Source organism: Pelophylax lessonae (assembly GCF_965119305.1).
Source record: "Pelophylax lessonae genome assembly, chromosome: 10".
Taxonomy (NCBI): Eukaryota; Metazoa; Chordata; class Amphibia; order Anura; family Ranidae; genus Pelophylax; species Pelophylax lessonae.
In genome coordinates this window covers 54,527,280-54,550,247 of record NC_138777.1, presented here as the reverse complement: position 1 = coordinate 54,550,247, position 22,968 = coordinate 54,527,280, and the positions used below count along the sequence as shown (strand labels likewise).

General features: G+C 43.1%; 1 protein-coding gene across 1 annotated transcript in view; it reads left to right on the top strand.

Annotated features, from left to right (window-relative positions):
* TCP11L1 (t-complex 11 like 1) overlaps nt 1–22,968 on the top strand; it is a 65,679-nt gene that overhangs the window by 10,521 nt on the left and 32,190 nt on the right. The window contains exons 2-4 of the mRNA XM_082270560.1: nt 16,360–16,550; nt 19,811–19,943; nt 21,827–21,947. Of these exons, the coding sequence (XP_082126686.1) occupies nt 16,364–16,550; nt 19,811–19,943; nt 21,827–21,947 (441 nt within the window). The 5' untranslated portion in view covers nt 16,360–16,363. The remainder of the gene's footprint in view (nt 1–16,359; nt 16,551–19,810; nt 19,944–21,826; nt 21,948–22,968) is intronic.

Below are 22,968 nucleotides of genomic sequence, written 5' to 3'. Positions count from 1 at the left end.
AGTCACAGCTGGAAGAAGAGCAATAGCAACAACTACCTATGAATGAAGAGTTTGAAATTAAGGGCTCTTTCACACGGGCGGTCCGATCAGATCCGCCTGTCAGTTTTTTAGGCGGATCTGATCAGATGCCCCATTCAGCCCTATGGACCAGCGGATGTCAGCGGTGACATGTCTGCTGACATCCGCTGCCATCCGCATGCGATCCTGTCCGTGAAATTCGGACGGATGGAAACCCTATTTTCCATCCTTCCAGGGGATCGGATCGGATTGGATCGGATGAGAGCGGACATGCGGTCTGTTCTCATCTGATCCCCCATAGAGAGCAGCAGGGGCTGTGACACCTCCCTCTCCGCACTGCAAGCGGAGACGGAGCTGTCATCCTCCGGCTCAGCGGGGATCGCGGATCGATCCCCGCTGAGCAGCACGGATCTGCCTACGGAGGCGGACCGTGTGAAAGAGCCCTTAAGAGACTATAGAAGGGGTTTTTAAGAAAGTAGAATGAAGCTGATAGACACCACAATAGGCATAGAAAGAGTAAAAGGGGAGAGCAGGGATAGAAAAAGTAATAATATGTAGTTCGAGGGATGGGTCTTTTGAATATCTGGTGGGCTCTGGGCACTACCTTCCCAAAAGGAAGGGGGAGGAAGACCTTCTGGCACTAGCCAGAGCACCACCCCATGTTGGAAGAGTAGACAGGTAGGGAAGACACAAAATGAAGGAAGAAACCGTCTACTTAAAGACCAGAGATAGGTCAGGGATGAGTGGGAGCAGGGAGGGCAAGGGAAAAAAGTTTATTTTGCAAAAGGTGATGGAATCCCTATTTCTCCAATCCCCTTTTTGTCTTTGTCCCTCCTCTCCTCAATTCAACAGAGTACCTCAGCCCCTGGGTTCACCAGGAGAGAAGAAACCATGAGAGGCAAGGAGAGGAGGACGAGAGGGGAGAGATAAGGACCAGATGAAAACATTACATTTTTAACCTATAACGTACGAGGATTAAACGCTCCAGCAAAGAGACATAAGGTGTTAACCACTTGCCGACCGCCGCACGACTATTTACTGCGGCGGTCAGCCCCGTACAAGCAAAGTGACCTATTACTATGTCGATAGCCTGTGAGCCTCTAAGGGGCGAGCATGTGCCGCCGGAGGCACGCTCCCGCCCCCGCTCGTTCCCTAACATGTCCGCTCGTGTGACCGGCGGACCCGATCTCCGCCGGTCACACGCGATCTCCCCGTGGAGAGGGAGAAAGGCAGGCGGCTAATGTAAACAAAGCCGCCTGTCATTCTCCCTGATCTAACTGCAGAGATCATACGGTCCTGCTATGTAGGATCGTATGTCTCTGTGGTTACATCACTAGCCACACCCCTTTACAGTAAGAAGCACGCCCCTAGGGACACACTTAACCCCTTGATCACTAATAAAGTTAACCCCTTCCTTGCCATTGTCATTTTTACAGTAACAGTGCATATGTATAGCACTGATTACTGTAGTAATGTCACTGGTACCCCCAAAAGTGTCAAAAATGTCAGCCAAGGGTTCCGATCTGTCCGCCGCAATGTCGCAGTCCCGCAAAAAAAATCGCAGATCTCCACCATTACACGTTTTAAAAAAATAAATAAAAATGACAAAAATCTTTCCCTTAGTTAACACAATAACTTTTGCGCAAACCAATCAAAATACGCTTATTGCAATTTTTTTTACCAAACATATGTAGCAGAAAACAAATTGGCCTAAAATGTTAAAAAATTTAGATTTTTACTTTTTTTTTGGGGGGAATTTCATATACAAAAATGTGAGAAATATTGTTATTTTTTCAAAATTTACGCTATTTTTTTGTTTATAGCGCAAAAAGTAAAAATCCCACAGGTGATCAAATACCACCAAAAGAAAGTGCTGTTTGTGGGAAAAAAAGGACGTCCATTTAATTTGGGTACAGTGTCGCACGACCGCGCAATTGTCCGTTAAAGTCACGCAGTGCCGAATCGCAAAATAGGGCCTGGTCAGGAAGGGGGTAAAATCTTCCGGGGCTTAAGTGGTTAAAAGACATTAAACAATACTCTGCAATGTAGCTTTCTTAATAGAGACCTATATCTCCCATGATGTAAATGTAAGACTGTACTCAAAATATTTCCCAATATAGTATTATGGAGATTCCACAACGAAAAGAGTAAAAGGGGTAGGGATAGGAGGTTTTGCAAAGAATGTAAAGTTTTCTTTGGAAGAAAGGATGGTAGACCCAGAAGAGCGATATAATGTTTTTGAGGGGTAGATTGCAAGAGGAGGAATGTACCCTGGCAAATATATTGCCCTAATAAAACCTGACAGGGTATCTGAGGGAAGTAACGGGAAAGCTAGTCAATTTAAAAAAAGGTAAACTGATTTTGGCGGGTGATTTTTAATTTCTGCATGGATCCAAGGTTAGATAGTGCGTCACATGCACTGGGGAAGGAAATACTGGGGAAAATAGCCAACTTAGGCTGGTGAAGAAAAAATGATATCAATCCCAGATAGTAGACGGGTGGAGAGTACAACATCCAGGGGTAAAGAAGGACTATACATTCTATTCCTCAGTGCATGGGACGTACTCTAGACTGGACTATATCATGGTAGACCACAGATGGCTGGACTCAGTAGTTAAACAACTGTAGAAATAATATCCTTGTCAGATCACACTCCTGTAACAATGAACATGAAAATAGGAGATCAACAGGATACAATTGGCACCTGGAGGTTGAATGAGGAACTGATACAAGATAAGGAGGTTGAAGGTAGAATAAATAAAGTTACAGCCATATTTTGAGTTTAATGAAACCCCAGGGATTTCCGAGGTCAGGCTTTTGGGGAGCGCATAAAGCTTATATTAGGGGTATTTTGATCTCGATTTGCAGCTAAAAAGAAAAGGATAAGTAGAATGAAAGCATTAATAACGGAAATATGCGAGTTAGAGTAATTATATAAAAGGACAGTAGACCTTGAAGTACAGCACACCCTAACATTAACCACTTCAATATAGGCCACTTTTCCCCCTTCCCGCCCAGGCCAATTTTCAGCTTTTAGCGCTGTTGCATTTTGAATGACAATTGCGCGGTCATGCAACACTGTACCTAAACCAAATTGATGTCATTTTTTTCCCACAAATAGAGCTTTCTTTTAGTGGTATTTGATCACCGTAAGTTTTTTATTTTTTGCTACACAAATAAAAAAAGACTGAAAGGTTTGGAAAAAAAAAAAAAGTTTTTTTGTTTATGTATGTTATAAAATTTTGTAAATAGATACGTTTTTTTCCTGCACTGATGAGGCCGCACTGACAGGCACTGATGAGGAGGCACTGATGAGGAGGCACTGATGGGGTGGCACTAATATGCAGCACTGATGGGCAGCACTAATATGCAGCAGTGATATGTGGCACTGATAGGCAGCACTGATATGCAGCATTGGTGGGCACTGATGGGCGGCACTGTTGGGCAATAATGGGCACTGGTGGATGGCACTGATAGATGGCAATGATGGGCACTGGTGGGCAGCACTGATGGGGAGGGCACTGACAGGCTCCCTGAACCCTGATTGCCATCCCTGGTGGCCATGCTGGGCATCCCTGGGGTCATGGGTGGGCATCCCTGGGGTCATGGGTGGGCATCCTTAGTGGTTCTAGTGGTATCCCCCCCCCCCCCAAGGGTCTTCACTGGTAATCAATGCTCTGATTACCAGCACAGACCCCCCCCCCCCCCCGTCAGTAGGCTCTTTACCAAGATCGGAGATGTGGTGTGTCAGAGTGACACACCGCAGCAACGATCGGCGCTCTGCGTGCCCCCCGGGGTGCGCAGAGCGCATTATCATGCTGCCGTCATATGACGTCCGGTCAGGATAATGTAACCACCTTCCCGCCATCATTTGCCTATAGGGCGGGCGGGCGGGCGGGGAGTGGTTAAAAAGTAGAAGAACTGAAAGATTTAATGGAACAGGAAACAAGAAGGGTATTCAATAGAGTGGCCAAAGATAGGTACCAATGGGGTAACAAATCTGGGAAATATTTATCAAAAATGTTTAAAAAACAAAGAAATCTGTGGGTTTTATAGGAAAGATGAAAAATGAGGGGGAGATGATATACTTGACATCGAAAATAGCAGATGTATTTCAAAGTTATTATAGCTCTCTATACTCGGTGAGACAAAAAGGGTCACAGAAAGCAGAATTTAAAAGAATGCAAATATGACAAGAATGTATTAAAGAAGCAAACCTTCCTAGAGTACCAGCTGAAAAATTGCAAATTTTAGAGGACTTAATAACACAATAAGAGTTTGAAGTAGCATTAAAAAACACAGCTACAGGAAGGGGTCCAGGACCAGATGGGTTTACGATTCGATACTATAGAAGATTTAACCACTTGCCGACCGCCGCAAGTACATATACTGCGGCGGTCAGCCCCTCCTAGGCAAAGTGACGTACCGGTATGTCACTCGCCCACGAAACTTTAGGAGGCACGTTCCTGCCCCCGCTCGTTCCCTGACATCCCAGCGCGAGTGACCGGCGGCTCCGATGTCCGCCGGTCACTCGCGATCTCCCGCTTGAGAGGGAGAAAGGCAGGCGGCTAATGTAAACAAAGCCGCCTGTCATTCTCCCTGGTGTAACTGCAGAGCCTATACGATCCTGCTATGTAGGATCGTATGTCTCTGTGGTTACATCACAAGCCACGCCCCCCACAGTTAGAATCACGCCCCTAGGGACACACTTAACCCCTTGATCACTAATAAAGTTAACCCCGTCCCTGCCAGTGTCATTTTTACAGTACCAGTGCATATTTATAGCACTGATTACTGTAGTAATGTCACTGGTAACCCCAAAAGTGTCAAAAATGTCAGTCAGGGGTCCAATCTGTCAGCCGCAATGTCGTAGTCCCGCAAAAAAAATCGCAGATCACCGCCATTACTAGTTTAAAAAAAAAAAAAATGAAAAAATCTTTCCCGTAGTTAGTAAACGCAATAACTTTTGCGCAAACCAATCAAAATCCGCTTATTGCAATTTTTTTTTTTTTTTTTTTTACCAAAAATATGTAGCAGAAAACAAACTGGCCTAAAATGTTTAAAAATTTAGATTTTTACATATTTTTTTTTTTTGAGAATTTCATATATAAAAAAGGTGAAAAATATTGTTGTTTTTTTCAAAATTGTTGCTCTTTTTTTGTTTATAGCACAAAAAGTAAAAATTGCACAGGTGATCAAATACCACCAAAAGAAAGCTCTGTTTGTGGGAAAAAAAGGACGTCAATTTAATTTGGGTACAGCGTCGCACAACCGCGCAATTGTCCGTTACATTCACGCAGTGCCGAATTGCAAAATAGGCCCTGGTCTTTGAGCAGACAAATCCTCCGGGGCTTAAGTGGTTAAAGACTCGTACCAAAATGATGTACATACATGAATGGACTAGGGAAAGGAAAAGGAGATGAGGAAGAAATCATTGGAGGCCCATATCACAGTAATACCTAAAGAAGGGAAAGATACCACCTTGTGTTCTAGTTATAGACCAGAGATCTCCAAACTATGGCCCTCCAGTTGTTCAGGAACTATAATTCCCATCATGCCTAGTCATGTCTGTGAATGTCAGAGTTTTACAATGTATCATGGGATGTGTAGTTCCGCAACAGCTGGAGGGGCGTAGTTTGGGGATCCCTGTTATAGACCAATAGCACTGTAAAATGTAGACACAAAGCTATATGCAAACCTTTTGGCTATCACACTAAAGGAGTAGATGCCTGATTGGATCCATGCAGACCAAACAGGATTGGTCCCAGAGAGGGAAGGTAAGGATAATGGGATTAGAACCTTGTTCCTCGTGCAAAAGATGAGAAGTGGAGGACCCCCAGCGCTATTCCTGTCAACTGATGCTGAAAAGGCATTTGACATTGTAGACTGGGGATTCATGATGAATACAATAGAGGCTGTGGGAATAGGTCCTAGGATGGTCCAATGGATAAAAACATTGTATAGCCACCCCACAGCATCATGTAAGGTGAACGGGACGCTTATGTAGATTTTTAGGTACCTTAGTTTGTCGCCATTCCACGAGCGTGCGCAGTTTTAAGGAGTGACATCTTGGGTATCTGTTTTCTCGGCCTAAGACCATCTTTCATATTATACAAAAAAATGGGGCTAATATATGTTGTGGGTATTTTTTTTAATTCATTAGAGTGTATTTTTTCCTAGACAGTTGTGTTTGAAAAACTGTGTGACATAAAAACTTGCAACGATCGCCATTTTATTCCCTAGGGTCTCTGCAAAAAAAAAAAAAATGTATGATGTTTGGGGGGTTATAAGTAATTTTCTAGCAAAAAATACTGATATAAACTTGTAAACATAAAGCGCCAAAAAAGGCTTGGTTTTCAAGTGGCTAAGTTATGCAGAGTACAGGGATCAGTAGAATTATTTTATCTGCACATGACTGGATAATTCAAATTAAAGCGGAGTTCCACCCAAAAGTGGAACTTCTGCTTTAGGGAGTCCTGACCCCCTGACATGCCACATTTGGCATGTCATTTTTTTTTGGGGGGGGAGCGGGTACCTAGTTTTGACAGGTACCCGCTCCCACTTCCGCTCGGAGCGCCGCGGCGCCCTGAACGGAAGTTCTCCTCTCCCCCTCCCTCCCTGCAATCTTCTGGGACACGTCAGAGGTCCCAGAAGATTGCCGGCCAATCACGGCGCGCAGCGCGACTCGCGCATGCGCAGTGGGTACCCGGCTGTGAAGCCGCAAACTGTCACAGCCAGGTGCCCACAGCAGTGATGCCGGCGCCGAGGGAGAGGATCGAGGCTTCGGGCGGCCGCATCGCTGGACCGTTGGACAGGTGAGTGAATGGCTGGAACTCCGCTTTAAGAACGTTCTCAACTCCTTTACTTTATCAGCCTCAATGTATCAGTGCTAAATTAATTGTACCGTGGGCCCTGAGATGTTTTCAATTTATAGGCCATACACACTAATACAAAAGGGTCATCGTAAAGTAAACCTGTGCTCAGAGTAGTATGAAGTCTGTGATTGCATTCTGGAAAAAAAAAAAAGTCTTAACCACTTCAGCCCCGGAAGGTTTTACCCCCTTAATGACCAGGCCATTTTTTGCGATTCGGCACTGCGCTACTTTAACGGAAAATTGCGCGGTTGTGCGATGCTGTACCCAAATACAATTGATGTCCTTATTTTCCCACAACTAGAGCTTTATTTTGGTGGTATTTGATCACCTCTGCAGTTTTTAGATTTTGCGCTATAAACATAAAAAGGCGACAATTTTGAAAAAAAAACACTATTTTTTACTTTCTGCTATAAAACATTCGCAATAAAAACATTTTAAAAAAAATTAATTTTTTTATCAGGTTAGGCCAATTTGTATTCTGCTACATATTTTTGGTAAAAAAAAAACCCCAAAAAGCGTATTTTAATTGGTTTGCGCAAATTTTTTAGAGTTTAAAAAATACGGGATAGATTTTTGGATTTTTTTATTAGTAATGGTGGCGATCTGCGATTTTTAGCGGGACTGCGACATTGCAGCGGACAGAACGGACCCCTAACTGACATTTTTGACATTTTTGGGGACCAGTGACACTAATACAGTAATCAGTGCTAAATAATATGCACTGTTACTGTATAAATGACACTGGCAGGGAAGGGGTTAATACTGGGGGTGATCAAAGGGGTTAAATTTATGCCTAATGTGCTTACTGACTGTGTGTGAGGGGGGGGGGGGGGAGTTCTGTGACAGGCACAGAGAGATCGGGGGTCCAGCTTAGCTGAAACTGATGATCTGTCCCTGCCTGTCTGAGAGAAGATCCGCCTGCTTTGTTTACATAAGCAGGCGGGTCTTCTCTCGGTTTCCCGGACGATTGCGGGAGGGCAGTGGCAATCGCGCCGCCGAAGCCACATGCACTCCAGTCACGTAGTACTGCGTGGCTGGACGCAGCCGAGCCGCCCTGCCGCAGTAATATTACGGTGGGCGATCGGCAACTGGTTAAGATCTGCAAAGCTCTGAATTGAGTTACTATAAACAGCATTGAAGTGCGGGATTTTGTTGTTACCCAGTGGACTCCCTGAAATTATTATTATTACAGGCATACCCCATTTTACGTACACTCACTTTACGTACACTCGCGAGTACGAACACCGCTTGGTCAGCTTGACATGACACTGCTCCCTGTCTCACATTGGCGTCTATGGGAAATCTTGGTCTGCTTGACATGGCACTGCTCCTAAACCATAAGTGACAGGGACACCAAACGTAGAGAGCACTGAAAGGACTACACCATATCCTATTTTGTGAATGGACAGCTTGCCTAGGTAATCTACCATGTCAGTCCTGGGTCCCCTTAATGTGCTCCCCAAGTTTGGTGTGCTTGTCACTTATGGTTTGGGAGCATTGCCATGTCAAGCTGACCAAGATTTCCCATAGAGTTAGTGTATTTATATGCATTGAGAAGTGAAAAAAGGTATTGCTTCACTTTAAAGTGGAGTTCCACCCTAAAATTATACTTACCTCCATCTTCTTGCTCCGGGTCACCTGAAAAACAAATGGATAATCGCAATTTTTTTTTTTTTTTACTTACCTCGTTTAGAAGAAAATATACTTAACTTACTTCCTCTTCCTCCCCTCGGCGGCCACGGCGATTCGTCACTTCCTGGCATGCAATGATTCCTGGGAGATGAACGTCATCGCTCCCAGGAATCAATGCGCCTGCACCGGCGCCGACGTCAGTTCCGAAGCAAGCGCCGTCATACCTTGCTAAACAGCTTCTGGGCATGCCCAGAAGCTGTGCAGGGATGACGCTGCAGCCCCGGAAGTGACGGCGGGGCCGGTTCAGTGCATCATGGGACCGAAGAAGACGGAAGAGGACACAGAAGAGGATCGCGCTGGCTTCAAGCTGCCCACACCTGAGATGGCAGCGCTGGACGATACATTTTCAAGGTAAGTATTTCTTCTAAAAGTTAAGTGCAACCCGGGACAGTTCAGAGGCTATCCATTGTGGAATGCACTAGCCCTGACTGTCCCGGGGGTATTTTTATTTAAAAAAAAAGTTCACTGGGTGGAACTCCGCTTTAACCACTTAAGCCCCGGAAGATTTTACCCCCATTCCGACCAGGGGGTATTTTGCGATTCGGCACTGCGTGAATTTAACGCACAATTGCGCGGTCGTGCGACGCTGTACCTAAACGAATTTGACGTCCTTTTTTTCCCACAAACAGAGCTTTCTTTTGGTGGTATTTGATCACCTGTGCGATTTTTTGATCACGCGCTATAAACAAAAAAAGAGCGTCAATTTTGCAAAAATAGCAATATTTTTCACATTTTTTTATATGAAATTCCCCCAAAAAAAATGTAAAAATCAAAATTTTTAAAAATTTTCGGCCAATTTATTTTATGCTACCTATGTTTGGTAAAAAAAATCGCAAAAAGCGTATTTTGATTGGTTTGCGCAAAAGTTATCGCGTTTACTAACAAAGGGAAAGATTTTTGTCATTTTTGTTGTTTTTTTTTTTAACGCGTAATGGCGGCGATCTGCGATTTTTTTTTTTTGCGGTACTGCGACATTGCGGCGGACAGATCGGACCCTTGACTGACATTTTTGACACTTTTGGGGTTACCAGTGACATTTCTACAGTAATCAGTGCTATACATATGCACTGTTACTGTAAAAATACACTGGTAGTGAAGGGGTTAACTTTATTTGGAAGGGAGGGGCTGTGTGTGTCCCTAGGGGCGTGGTTTCTACTGTGATTGGCTGTGGCTCTAGCTGTAAGGACACTGATCAACGGATCTACATACCAGATCCGTTTTATCAGTGTCTTTGCAGCGAGGAGAATGACAGGCAGTTTGTTTACACAAGCTGCCTGACATTCTCCCTCTCCCCCGCCGATCGCCGAGTGACCGGCGGACATCGGGTCCGCTGGTCACACGCGCGGGGGGGTCCGTGACCACGCGGGAGCGGGAGCGCGCCCCGGGGGGCGCGCGCTCGCTCCCTAGACCCTCACAAGCAAGCAACGTAGCCCTACGTTAGTTTGCCTGTGAGGGGCTGACCGCCGACGTAGATAGTCGTGCGGCGGTCGGCAAGTGGTTAAGTACATTTTCGTTTTACATACATGCTCCGGTCCCATTGTGTACTTAAAAGTGGGGTATGCCTGTATTTCTATTATCAACCACTGCACTGTATACTAATAAAATGTATAAATCATATAAAGTAGCAATACAAGATCTCTTTAAAATGGATCATTAAAATATAGTTTGCCATTTGCCGTACAGTTATCTGTATTGTATTGAGTTATTATCTTCTGAACAGACACATCGAAGATGAAATATTTATGACAGACGAGCTGTTTTCATGTAGATTTTACATTAGCCAGCAAATGAAGACTGAAGTTCCATTATGGGAATATGTTTTAGAACACCGCTATTTTATCAGTCCTTTCACATATATCATGGACACTGCATTATAAACCCATCAATGCTGTTTTCTGCTGTTGGAAGAAAACTCTGTCCATTTCAGACTGTCTGGAGCCTGCTGTGACCCCAGCATTATGGGAAGGTAATCCTATTCTGCTGTGTTCTGTAGACATTTGTAATAAATTTGAGTTCTATACAGAAGTCTGGAGACATGACAAAGCACTACTTGGCCAAAAATATGTCTCATTGTTGAAAATGTAGTTGCTGTCGCAGGAAAAGGGACCTTTTTTTTTTTTTTTTTTTTTGGTAAGGTTTAGCATTTTTCATTAGTTATTTTCAAAAGGTTGGTTGTCGTTAAAATGTGTATTTGTTTTGTACATTGTAAGAATTTTGCTTCAAACCGAGAGTATCTCTGTGTATCTCTAGTTATTATGGGCTAAGGCTGGGTCATTAAAGGAGTGGTAAAGTCAGAAGGTTTTTTTTATCTTCATGCAGGGCTTGACAAATTTGCCTGAAATCTAGGAGCCAGCTAAAAAAGTTAGGAGCCAGTTTTTTTTTTTTTAAAACTAACAACCAAGCTTTATTTAATAAAACGGATACTAAATTTACATATTAATACGACTAGAACCCCACTCTCCTCTATAGTGCAATTGGATGGAAACAGACTGTCTGTCTCTTTCCATCCGATGCCATCTGATCCAATCCACGGGATGGATAGAAAATAGAACCACCATCTGTCTGTTTTTGCCGAACAGGATCAGATGGAGGCAGATTACTGCTCCATAGAGGAGAATGAAGGGTCAGATCAGGTCTGCCTGAAAAACTGACAGGCGGACCTGATCAGACAGCCCATGTGAAAGGGGCCTTCGGCTGTGGCATGGCGATGAGGAAAAAAAAAAGATAATATATATATATATATATATATATATATATATATATATATATATATATAATTTTTTTTTAATAATTGAAAAAAAAAAGAAAAATAAATATTTTTTTTTTATAATTAAAAAAAAAAAGAAAAAATTATTATTTATTTATTTTTTTTAATTTAAAAAATAAATTAATAATAATAACCACACTCCTTGTCCACTTACCTTTAAGCAAAGGTAACTGGACAGGGAGATGAAGCCTGCAAAAACTTCCCTCTCATCTCCTCTTGGGAAGGAGATGGGAACGCATTGAGAACAGGCAGTGGAAACAGTCATTACTCCCGGCCACCACAAGAGGGCGCCAGTTCCCCATTGGAAGCCTCTCTCATCTCAAAGAAGAAGGCCGAAAAGCTGGGGCCTCAATTTTCGGATGGCGCGGAAGTCCGTGCACTCGGGGAGGAGGTGGGGGCACAAAAGGGACAGGACACCTCCTGCAGGGCACCCCAGGCGCCAGGTCGCTAATTCTAGTCGCAAATGCGACCTGGCGCCCGGGGTTTGTCGAGCCCTGTCTTAATGCAATCTATACATTAAGATAAAAACCTTCTGGGTGTAGCAGCCTCCCCAGCACCCCCTAATACTTGCCTGAATCCCATCTCTGTCCAGCGATGCCCAGGACTCTCCCTCCTGATTGGCTGAGACACAGCAGCAGTGCCATTGGCTCCTGTGGCTGTCAATCAAAGTCAGTCAGCCAATCCGGAGAGAGAGGGGGTGGGGCTGAACGACAGCTCTGTGTCTGAATGAACAGACAGAGCTGCAGCTCGGCTCGGGTGCCCCCATAGCAAGTTGCTTATTGTGGGGGCACTCATCTGAAGGGAGGGGCCAGGAGCTGCAAAGAGGGACCTGAGAAGAGGATCTGGGCTGCTCTGTGCAAATCCACTGCACAGAGCAGGTAAATGACATGTTTGTTCTTTAAAAAGAAACAAGACTTTATAAAGTAATAACTAAAGGCAAAACTTTTTTTTTAGTTTTCGGTAGAGTGGAGAGGATTAGAATGCTTGTCCGTTCCTATTGCTGTCTGTGTCCCTGTTAAGGAGATTCACCCTCCCTATCAGTCCTGTTTACCCTTATCATTGAAAGTGAAAGTAAAAGAAAATCCCAAATTTTGGGTTGTCCCCAGAAAAGTAATAAGGGGAAATCTTCCAATGGGGACACTAGTTCTGGTGATCTGGGGGTCCCCAAGGATATCCCCTAATTTGCAGAGATTTCCTCTCACTTCCTGTTTGACTATGGGACAGGAAGTGAAGGGAAGTCTCCCCAATGGGACACAGATGGCGAAAAAAAATTTAACGGGTTAAAACCCTCACTTGCTCTATCCAAAATGAGAAAGAAAAAGGTTTTTCTATAATTCAACTTTAAGGGCTGATGGGTCATCTGGCAACTTTCATGTCTTCTCTTTTAAAAGTGAAATTGTATACTTTGAATTCCTTGGAGGCTGGAACATAAAGACAAAAAATGTTTCTGAACTATGAATGCTTCACTTGTAGCCAGGCCTGGATGTCCATCACTGGAGCCTGTAGGTACACCGTCTTTAGGGCCCAAAATATAACTCTTCTGCACAGAACATTTCCTTTTACTTGACCTATCCTGGGTATTGTCAATAAGTAAAGCTGAAATCCGGGCACACACATAAATTGCCAATTTATTATGCATTCATTTTAAATAAAATCTAAGAGTTCAGTTGTTATGTAGTCGTTTTACATAAAATCGAATTATACATGCAGCTAGTATATGTACTTGAAATCAACATGGTATAATCCTATTCACAGCACTGAGACTGGGAATTGGAGAAGCAGCACTAGATGGCAATCAAATGTGCTGCATACATACAGTATGTGAAGACAGGGAGGATGCTGGCAGGAGGAGAGAGCTCTATGAGCAGATGGGTGAACTGCTGCTGCTCCTTTACTGCCCAATCACAGGCTGAGGGCGGAGAGGTGACCTAGCACTGTTGCTTCACAGAAGCAGAGAAAAGTTGGGTCACCAGCCTGGCTTTACAGTCTGTCCAATAAAAGTAAATCGCAGGATTGGATGACCAGATATGCACATCCTATGACGGGTATATTAGCAAATGTGTATACTGTATATTTCAACTGTGTCTTTAATGGTTTGCCTGAAGTTCAGTTAAGATGACTTCATTTCTACTGATGACCGGAAACAAATAATGGCTGATACTTTCACAGGAAGAAGCTGCCTCTGCTGTCTATAAGCAATGCACCTGATAATAAATCCATCCCTGATTCTAGCCATTTCTTCTGGCAGTGACTCGGGTGGTGGAGTAATACTCATCTGTTGTGTTCCTTCCCCTGGGGTTCCATGAATTCAGGTGCCTAAAGCCAGAGATGTATAGTAACTAAGTAGAACTACTTCACTACTGTACTTAAGTAGCGAAAGGCGGTATCTGTACTTTCCTAGAGTAGAATTTTTTTCTCCTACTTCCACTTTTACTTCACTACATTTTTTCGATGATTTCAATACTTCTACTCCGAAATTTTTTTTTTTTGTGCTGCATAGATACTAGTTACTATTATAAAAATTACCACTGCCAGAACAGTAGATGGCAGATTTCATGAAGCTCAAAACATGTGTATTATCAGCGCATACGAAAATAAAAGCTACTGTATGTATAAATAAATGCTGCATTTGAAATAATAAAAAACAATATGATGTTCAAACTTTTGACTTCTTTCTTTAATAACTACATAACACAGTACTGGTACTTTTACTTTCAGTACTTGAGTAGCAAAATTTTTTTAAAAAAACTACTTGCAATACTTAACCACTTAAGCCCCGGAAGATTTTACACCCATTCCAACCAGGGTTTTTTTGCGATTCGTCACTGCGTGACTTTAACGGACAATTGCGCAGGCGTGCGACGCTGTACCTTAACAAATTTGACGTCCTTTTTTTCCCACAAACAGAGCTTTCTATTGGTGGTATTTGAACACCTGTGCGATTTTTACTTTTTGCGCTATAAACAAAAAAAGAGCGTAAATTTTGCAAAAATAACAATATTTTTCACATTTTTTTATATGAAATTCCCCCCCAAAAAAATGTAAAAATCAAAATTTTTTAATATTTTCGGCCAATTTGTTTTATGCTACATATGTTTGGTAAAAAAAATTGCAAAAAGCGTATTTTTATTGGTTTGCGCAAAAGTTATCACGTTTACTAACAAAGGGAAAGATTTTTGTCATTTTTGTTGTTTTTTTTTTTTTTTTAACGCGTAATGGTGGCGATCTGCGATTTTTTTTTTTTTTTTTTTGCGGTACTGCGACATTGGGGCGGACAGATAGGAACCTTGACTGTCATTTTTGACACTTTTGGGGTTACCAGTGACATTTCTATAGTAATCAGTGCTATAAATATGCACTGTTACTGTAAAAATACACTGGTAGTGAAGGGGTTAACTTTATTTGAGAGGGAGGGGCTGTGTGTGTCCCTAGGGGCGTGATTCTTACTGTGATTGGCTGTGACTTGAGGTGTAAGGACACTGATCAACAGATCTACATAGTAGAACCGTGTGATCAGTGTTTTTACACCGAGGAGAATGACAGGCAGCTTGTTTACACAAGCTGCCTGACTTTCTCCCTCTCCCCCGACATCGGGTCCGACGATCACACGCGCGGGGGGGTCCGTGACCGCGCGGGAGCGGGAGCACGCCTCCGGCGGCGCGCGCTCGCTCCCCAGACCCTCCCAGGCTAGTGACGTTAATTAACGTCACTTTGCCTGTGAGGGGCTGACCGCCGCAGTAAATTTACTTGCGGCGGTCGGCAAGCGGTTAATAACTACATAACACAGTACTTGTACTTTTACTTTCAGTACTTGAGTAGCAACATTTTTTAAAAAACTACTTGCAATACTTAACCACTTAAGCCCCGGAAGATTTTACCCCCTTTCCAACCAGGGGGTTTTTTGCGATTCGGCACTGCGTGAGTTTAACGGACAATTGCGCGGTCGTGCGACGCTGTACCTAAACGAATTTGACGTCCTTTTTTTCCCACAAACAGAGCTTTCTTTTGGTGGTATTTGATCACCTATGCGATTTTTTGATCATGCGCTATAAACAAAAAAAGAGCGTCAATTTTGCAAAAATAACAATATTTTTCACATTTTTTATATGAAATTCCCCCCAAAAAAATGTAAAAATCAAATTTTTTTTAACATTTTCGGCCAATTTGTTTTATGCTACATATGTTTGGTAAAAAAATCGCAAAAAGCGTATTTTGATTGGTTTTCGCAAAAGTTATCGCGTTTACTAACAAAGGGAAAGATTTTTGTTGTTTTTTTTTAACGCATAATAGGGGCGATCTGCGATTTTTTTTTTTTTTTTTTTTTTTTTTGCGGTACTGCGACATTGGGGCGGACAGATAGGAACCTTGACTGACATTTTTGACACTTATGGGGTTACCAGTGACATTTCTACAGTAATCAGTGCTATACATATGCACTGTTACTGTAAAATTACACTGGCAGTGAAGGGGGTTAACTTTTTTGAGAGGGCGGTGCTATGTATGTCCCTAGGGGCGTGATTCTAACTGTGATTGGCTGTGGCTTGAGCTGTAGGAACAGTGATCAACGGTCCTACATAGTAGAACCGTATGATCACTATTTCTACACAGGGGAGAATGACAGACAGCTTGTTTACATTAGCCGCCTGCCTTTCTCCCTCTGCACCGACGATCGCCGAGTGACCGGCGGACATTGGGTCCGCCGGTCACACGCGTGGGGGGGGTCCGTGACTGTGCCGGAGCGCGCCTCCGGGGGCACGCGCTCGCTCCCTAGACCCTTACAGGCTAGCGACGTAGTACTACGACGCTCTGCCTGTGAGGGGCTGACCGCCGCAGTAAATAGTCGTGTGGCGGTCGGCAAGCGGTTAAGTACAAAAAATGTTGAATACTTTAGTACTTCTACTCAAGTCACTTTTTGATCGAGCACTTGTACTTTTACTCAAGTATGGGTTTTGAGTACTTTATACAACTCTGTATAAAGCTAATTGGTATTTTTCTTAGTATTAATAGGACAATGCCACTGGAACCAGGGAAGTTGCAGTCTGGGGAAGAATCATCTAATGAAGCCGGCAGGACGAGCCATGGGGACAACTCTGAGGCCTCAGAGGAATCTGGCCGGAAGCGAATTCGGCAAAGTACCCCCAGCCCACACCGAACTCGGCAAAGTACCCCCAGCCCACACCGAGGATACCCTGCCCAGGGTAAGATTGACTGCGTCATTTCTGTTAAAGTAGACTTGTGACACAGGGAACAGCTGCTGTCAATATTGTGATGTAGGGCGGTCTATACAAGGCCGATACCTGCAACAAAATACTGATAACCCTACACTGCACAGCTGCTGCAAGTACTGTAAACAGTAGAGCAATATTGATCTTGACTTATCTATTCTTTTTTTTTTTTAACACAGAGGTAACCTTCTTAATAAAGGGCTATGAAACCCAAAAGCCATAGGCGTGCGTAGGGGGTGTGCTAGGTGTGCCTGGGCACACCCTAATCACCAAGGTTGACAACTATTCAGTGTCTGTAAAAGCCAGTTGCTCTGCGTCTTTGCTGCTTCCTTATCCAATGGGAATGACACCATTCCTACCCCCTTCCCCAGCTTGCCTTATTTGACTTTACAACAGGCGGTGGCGGCAGAGAGAGGAGTAAACACAGCCTGCAATGTGGGATGGACTTCAGCCTACCAGGAGAAGGTGTGGTGGGCTGAGCACAATGCAGTCAATATACATACATACATACATACATACATACATACATACATACATACATACATGCATGCAGGTGTGCTTGAAATTTGGAGTGCACACCCTAATGCAATAGGCTGCGCACACCTATGCCAAAATCAAACCTTTATTATATTGCAGCTAACCAATTCTTAGATTTTTTTTTTTGTAGGTTTTCTTGCCTTTATTTTCACCTGTTGATCTGGCCAGTAAGTCTGTTATTTCAAAAGAACAAGCTCTCCTGCAGATGTTACAGGGACTGACAGGGGTCCTTACAATGATTAGCTTTTCTTTTAACTGTGTATAAAGTGTAAGCTGGAGTTTGGTTTGTCAGTGAATCTACATCTTCTAGAGCAGCCATTCTCAACCTTTTCAACACAGAGGAACCCCCTGAAATAACTTTTTGGTCTCAGAGAACCCCTGCCAAAATTAATATATCTACAACTCATGATACATTTAGTATGATGGTCAGTGGGAAGAATGTTCCTCCCACTTGTGGTAATTGGGAAGAAGTACCCCCCTTACAGATAGCTAAAAATATCAATGGTGTCAGTGGGTAGGCAGAAATTGCTCATTGCTCAAGGAACCCATGGCAACCTCTGGAGGAGCACTGGTTGAGAAACCCTATTCTACACCCCCCTCCCTCCAGATAAAAAATGCTGCTGTTCAAAGGTACCCCAGTGCTCCTTCATCCAGAGTGGGGGAGATGTTAACTGCCAGATCAACAGGTGAAAACAGAGGGGAAAAAAAAAGAAAACAAAACATGGGAGCCTTGGGCTGACATTCTAGTCCCTGGAGCAGTCCTAAATCCAAAAGAACAGAAATGGAAAAAGAAAAAATGTAGAACGAGAAAGAAAGAAGGACGAAGAGGTTCAGACTAAAAAAGAAAAAGGAGAAAAAGTAAGAAGGTATGGTTCATCATGGAGTCGGAGCGAGAGAAGAGTTCCCCCATTCCTGTAGGAGGTAAAGGTTTAACTCTCCAGAGAGACCTGCATATAGTCAATATAAACCTTTTCCTCTTACAGGAATGGGGGAACTCTTCTCTGTCTCTCTCCGCCAACTATGGACAACTTGTGATACCTGTTGTCACCTACAGATGGCAGTGCATATAGTCAATATGCAGGTCTCTCTGGAGAGTTAAACCTTTTCCTCCTACAGGAATGGGGGAACTCTTCTCTCTCTCTCTCTCTCTCCGCCAACTATGGACAACTTGTGATACCTGTTGTCACCTACAGATGGCAGTGCATATAGTCAATATGCAGGTCTCTCTGGAGAGTTAAACCTTTTCCTCCTACAGGAATGGGGGAACTCTTCTCTCTCTCTCTCTCTCTCTCTCTCCCCGCCAACTATGGACAACTTGTGATACCTGTTGTCACCTACAGATGGCAGTGCATATAGTCAATATGCAGGTCTCTCTGGAGATATAAACCTTTTCCTCCTACAGGAATGGGGGAACTCTTTTCTCTCTCTCTCTCTCTCGGCCAACTATGGACAACTTGTGATACCTGTTGTCACCTACAGATGGCAGTGCATATAGTCAATATGCAGGTCTCTCTGGAGATATAAACATTTTCCTCCTACAGGAATGGGGGAACTCTTCTCTCTCTCTCTCGGCCAACTATGGACAACTTGTGATACCTGATGTCACCTACAGATGGCAGTGCTTATAGTCAATATGCAGGTCTCGCTAGAGATATAAACCTTTACCTCCTACAGGAATGGGGGAACTCTTCTCTCGCTCCGTCTCCATGATGGACCATACCTTCTTACTTTTTCTCCTTTTTTCTTTTTAGTCTGAACCTCTTCGTCCTTCTTTCTTTCTCGTTGTACTTTTTTCTATTTCTGTTCTTCTGGATATAGGACTGCTCCAGGGACTAGAAACCTTTACGTGTTTGTAATATACTGCCTGCCAGAGGAGTAGTCACTATTGTGTAAGCCTCATTTCTAATACCTCAATTAACCATTATTTTATTTTTATTGCCTGCTATTAAACATTTTGTCTTTAAGATGTTCTGATGAGGGACAGAATCTTTGATGTTTGCTTTTGGCATATGTTTTATTATCCAGTTCCTTGTTGTCGGAACAGGTATTGGTTTTTGTACTGATTGTAATCTATGTGTAAAATCTTGAATAAACTCTTTGAAAGTAAAAAAAAGAAATCGAATGCAGCCACCACATCTAATGATTGGTAAGCTGCAATATATTACATTTTTGGGTTTAATACCGCTTTAATCTGTTATTTTATATATGACATGACTGCTGGTGTCATTATTTTAGTTCTTCAGCAGCAGCTGGATTGTCTTCAAAGTTTTAGCTCTATGTAGTTTCCATCTAGTCCCAGTGTATAAATGTTTCATAACCTACTCTCAGATGCTTTCTTGCTGCATTTGCATGCTCCTGAAAACACTCAGCGTCTCACCCCTGGTGTATACTGAGCACTGTATTTCTCTATGTAACCAAGCCATAGACCGCAGATGTTCTGAATTTATCATTATTCATTCTTCAACTTCTTTGCCATTTGCTGATCATTGCCTTTTATATGGATAATGGAGTCCAAGCCTTTCAGAATACATGCCCCATATTCACATTTTCTAGCCAAGCAGTGACAGAATCCTAGTAGGTAGCCTAGCAGAAGATGGGTGGATGGATTAAGGTCTGTGGCAGTCATTAGGAAATGTTCCTTTCTGTTGCAAACTGCTGATTACTATATATTGTATTGACTTTCTTGTATGTTGCAGCTAGTCCCCCTCGTTTTGTGTCAGTGGAGGAGCTCATGGATACAGCTAAGGGTGTCACTAACCTAGCCTTGGCTCATGAGATTGTAGTGAATGGAGGCTTTCAGATCAAACCTATGGAGCTTCCTCAAGGAAGGTAAGATTTAGATAAGCTAGGTAGTGGTAAACTTTAAAATATACGTCCCATAGTAGTACTGTATCTGTATGGACAACTTGTAATACCTAATGTCACCTACAGATGGCAGTGCAGATGTAAAAGAATGCAAATTGTACATTCCTCTTTATAGTAATCTTATTACTAGGTAATTGCACAATCTGTCCTTATTGACCTTCTGAAAATGCTGGTTGACAGACAGTATCCTCGTGACTTACATATTTTCTTGATTACCAACACAGAACAACGATGCCAATCATAAGTTTTAACTTTTGCTTTATTCATTTGCTGCATGCTTGTTTGGATCTGTAATTCAGAAATCAGTCTAACCAGAAAAAGCCAGGCAGCTAGCATTTTTTTTAGGCGTCAGCAGTGGCAGTTCATGTGTTTCTTTCCAGAAAGGTATCCTTTAACCACTTCTGCACCGAAAGTGTATATTGATTGGTTTGCTCTACAAACTAGGGGATCGATTTATGGCATCTTTATTTTATTTTTTACTAGTATTGTCCACGATCAGCGATTTTTTTTTTTAGCAGGACTGCGACATTGTGGCGGACAGATCAAACACCTAACTGACATTTTTTACACTTTTGAGGGGACCAGTGACATTACTACAGTAATCAGTGCTAAAAATATGCACTGTTACTGTACTAATGACACTGGCAGGGAAGGGGTTAACACTAGGGGCAATCAAAGGGTTTAGTGTGTCCCTAGGGAGTGCTTTCTAAACGTGTGGGGGATGGACTCACTAGATGAACACAGAGATCCGTGTTCCTGAATAGCAGGAACACAGGATCCCTGTGTTCATCTGTGACAGACCGCCGTTCTGTCCTCTATGGGGAGCGATTGCGGGTGGCCAGCAGCACCCCCTAATACTTACCTGAGCCCCATCTCTATCAAGCAGTGTCCAGGAGTCCCTCGCCATTCCGGGGCTCTCCCTTCTGATTGGCTGAGACACAGCAGCTGCGCCATTGGCTCAGTTAGCCAATCAGGAGAGAGAGGGGGTGGGACTGAATGGCAGTCCCCTGTCTGAATGGACACACGGAGCTGCAGCTCGGCTCGGATGCCCCCATAGCAATATGCTTGCTGTGGGGGCACTTGACAGGAGGGAGGGGCCAGGAGCAGCGAAGAGGAACCCGAGAAGAGGAGGTCCTGGGCTGCCCTGTGCCAAAACCATTATAGAGCAGGTAAGTATAACATGTTTGTTAAGAAAAACCCCAAAAAAAAACCCCACAAGACTTTACAAGACTTTAATAAAAGAGAAGCATGGCCAAAGCTTTTTGCCATACTTCTCTTATGGGTCACAGGGGTGCACTTACTTTTTTGCACTCCTGTTACCCAGAATTACAGAGCTGCTTCAGTCTCGGAATGTATCCCAACAATGTTCGGATGCACCTAGATGCTTGACCAGCAGCCGGCTCAGTCTCTCAGCGTGCCGCTGAGCGCTTGAGCCAGACACTCTGCCCCTTCAAAGCTCAGCATTTCAGTGAGCGCCGGAGCAGCAGAGAGCCGGTGGCTGACAGTCACTGCTCTCTGCTCAGTGAAGACCGAGAACTGAGCGATCAGTGGTGACATGATTGCTCATTTCTTGAGCTTAGAGCTGCCACAGATCATCTGCAGCATTGGATAGATGCTACAGCCACATAGATTATAGATGGGTTTTATTTTTTATTCTCATACTTCTCCGTTAAAAATGTCCTTTCCATGTCAGTCAATCAGCATGCATAATGGCTGCAGTAGGGAGCAGAACTGAGATCTCTCTATTGGTGTCACCAAGTGGCTCAACCAGAGTCCAACAATGATTGAGATATCCATTTTAGTGGACTTATCATTTAATTTGTTTCTTTTCCCACAACTTCTTGCAGCCTGGAAAGAACAGTTCGGGACATTGTGCACAAAGCATTCTGGGATTGCTTAGAGGCTCAGTTCAATGAAGACCCTCCAGTGTATGACCATGCGTTAATATTAATGGGAGAAATTAAAGCGGTAATGCTTTTCATACTTTTATGTTCCAAACTGTCATCATTCCTCATGACCTGTACACAAGAAGAATATTCTAATTTAACTTGACATGGAAACAACATAAAGGAAAATAGAAAATTTAGAATTAGATGTCTTTATGCATATATTTGGCTATAGAGGTGAATGTGTGTGTGTATAATGTATAATATATATATATATATATATATATATATATATATATATATGTATATATATTTATATATATATAATGTGTGCATATATGTATATACTAAATGCATATATATTTGTTTGACATTTTTGTTAGGTAATATTTTCAATTAATATTTTTTCAAATAATTAGGCTAAAATTTAGACACACAAATGTTTTTAACCCCCCCTCCCCTTCCTACCTTGTAGAACACCCCCAGATAAAGGTTCGCTTAAAAACAGAGAATCCGAAAGAAAACTGTTTCTGCCAAGACTTTAGAGAAGCCATAAGGCTCTGTAAATTCTGTGTCTTGTGCATCATGTAATATATATATATATATATATAATGTGTCTTTGTAAAAAAGAAATACTTTATGTACTTTAAATCAGAGTTTCTCAATTGTTTTATATAATGCAGCAACATCCGCACACGTAGGACACCCAATGTTAGAGATTACTTCTTTTTCCAAAGCAAACACACCTTTGCACACTGACACTTGTACTTACTAGTATCCCATTGTTTCCCTTCTCCCTCAGTTTCTCTTCCTCAGCACCTGGACAGGGCCGTCCAGCACCCAGGGCAAGGATCCAAAATTGCGCCTCCCCCACTGTCAATACATCCGTAGAATGGGTGTACCATCCTACATCTATTTTTTTTTTGCTGCCTCTCCTGCCCACATATTGTCCCAGCCCTGCTCTTCCTCCCTCAGCTAATGTGACCCCAGTGCTGGTGCAGTGGGCAAGGAGAGGGGCAAACAAGGTCGCTGTGCAGGCGCCCGACATGCTCCTCCTTATCAACCAATAACGTTTTATTTTTTAGGTATTTTGCAAAGGCACC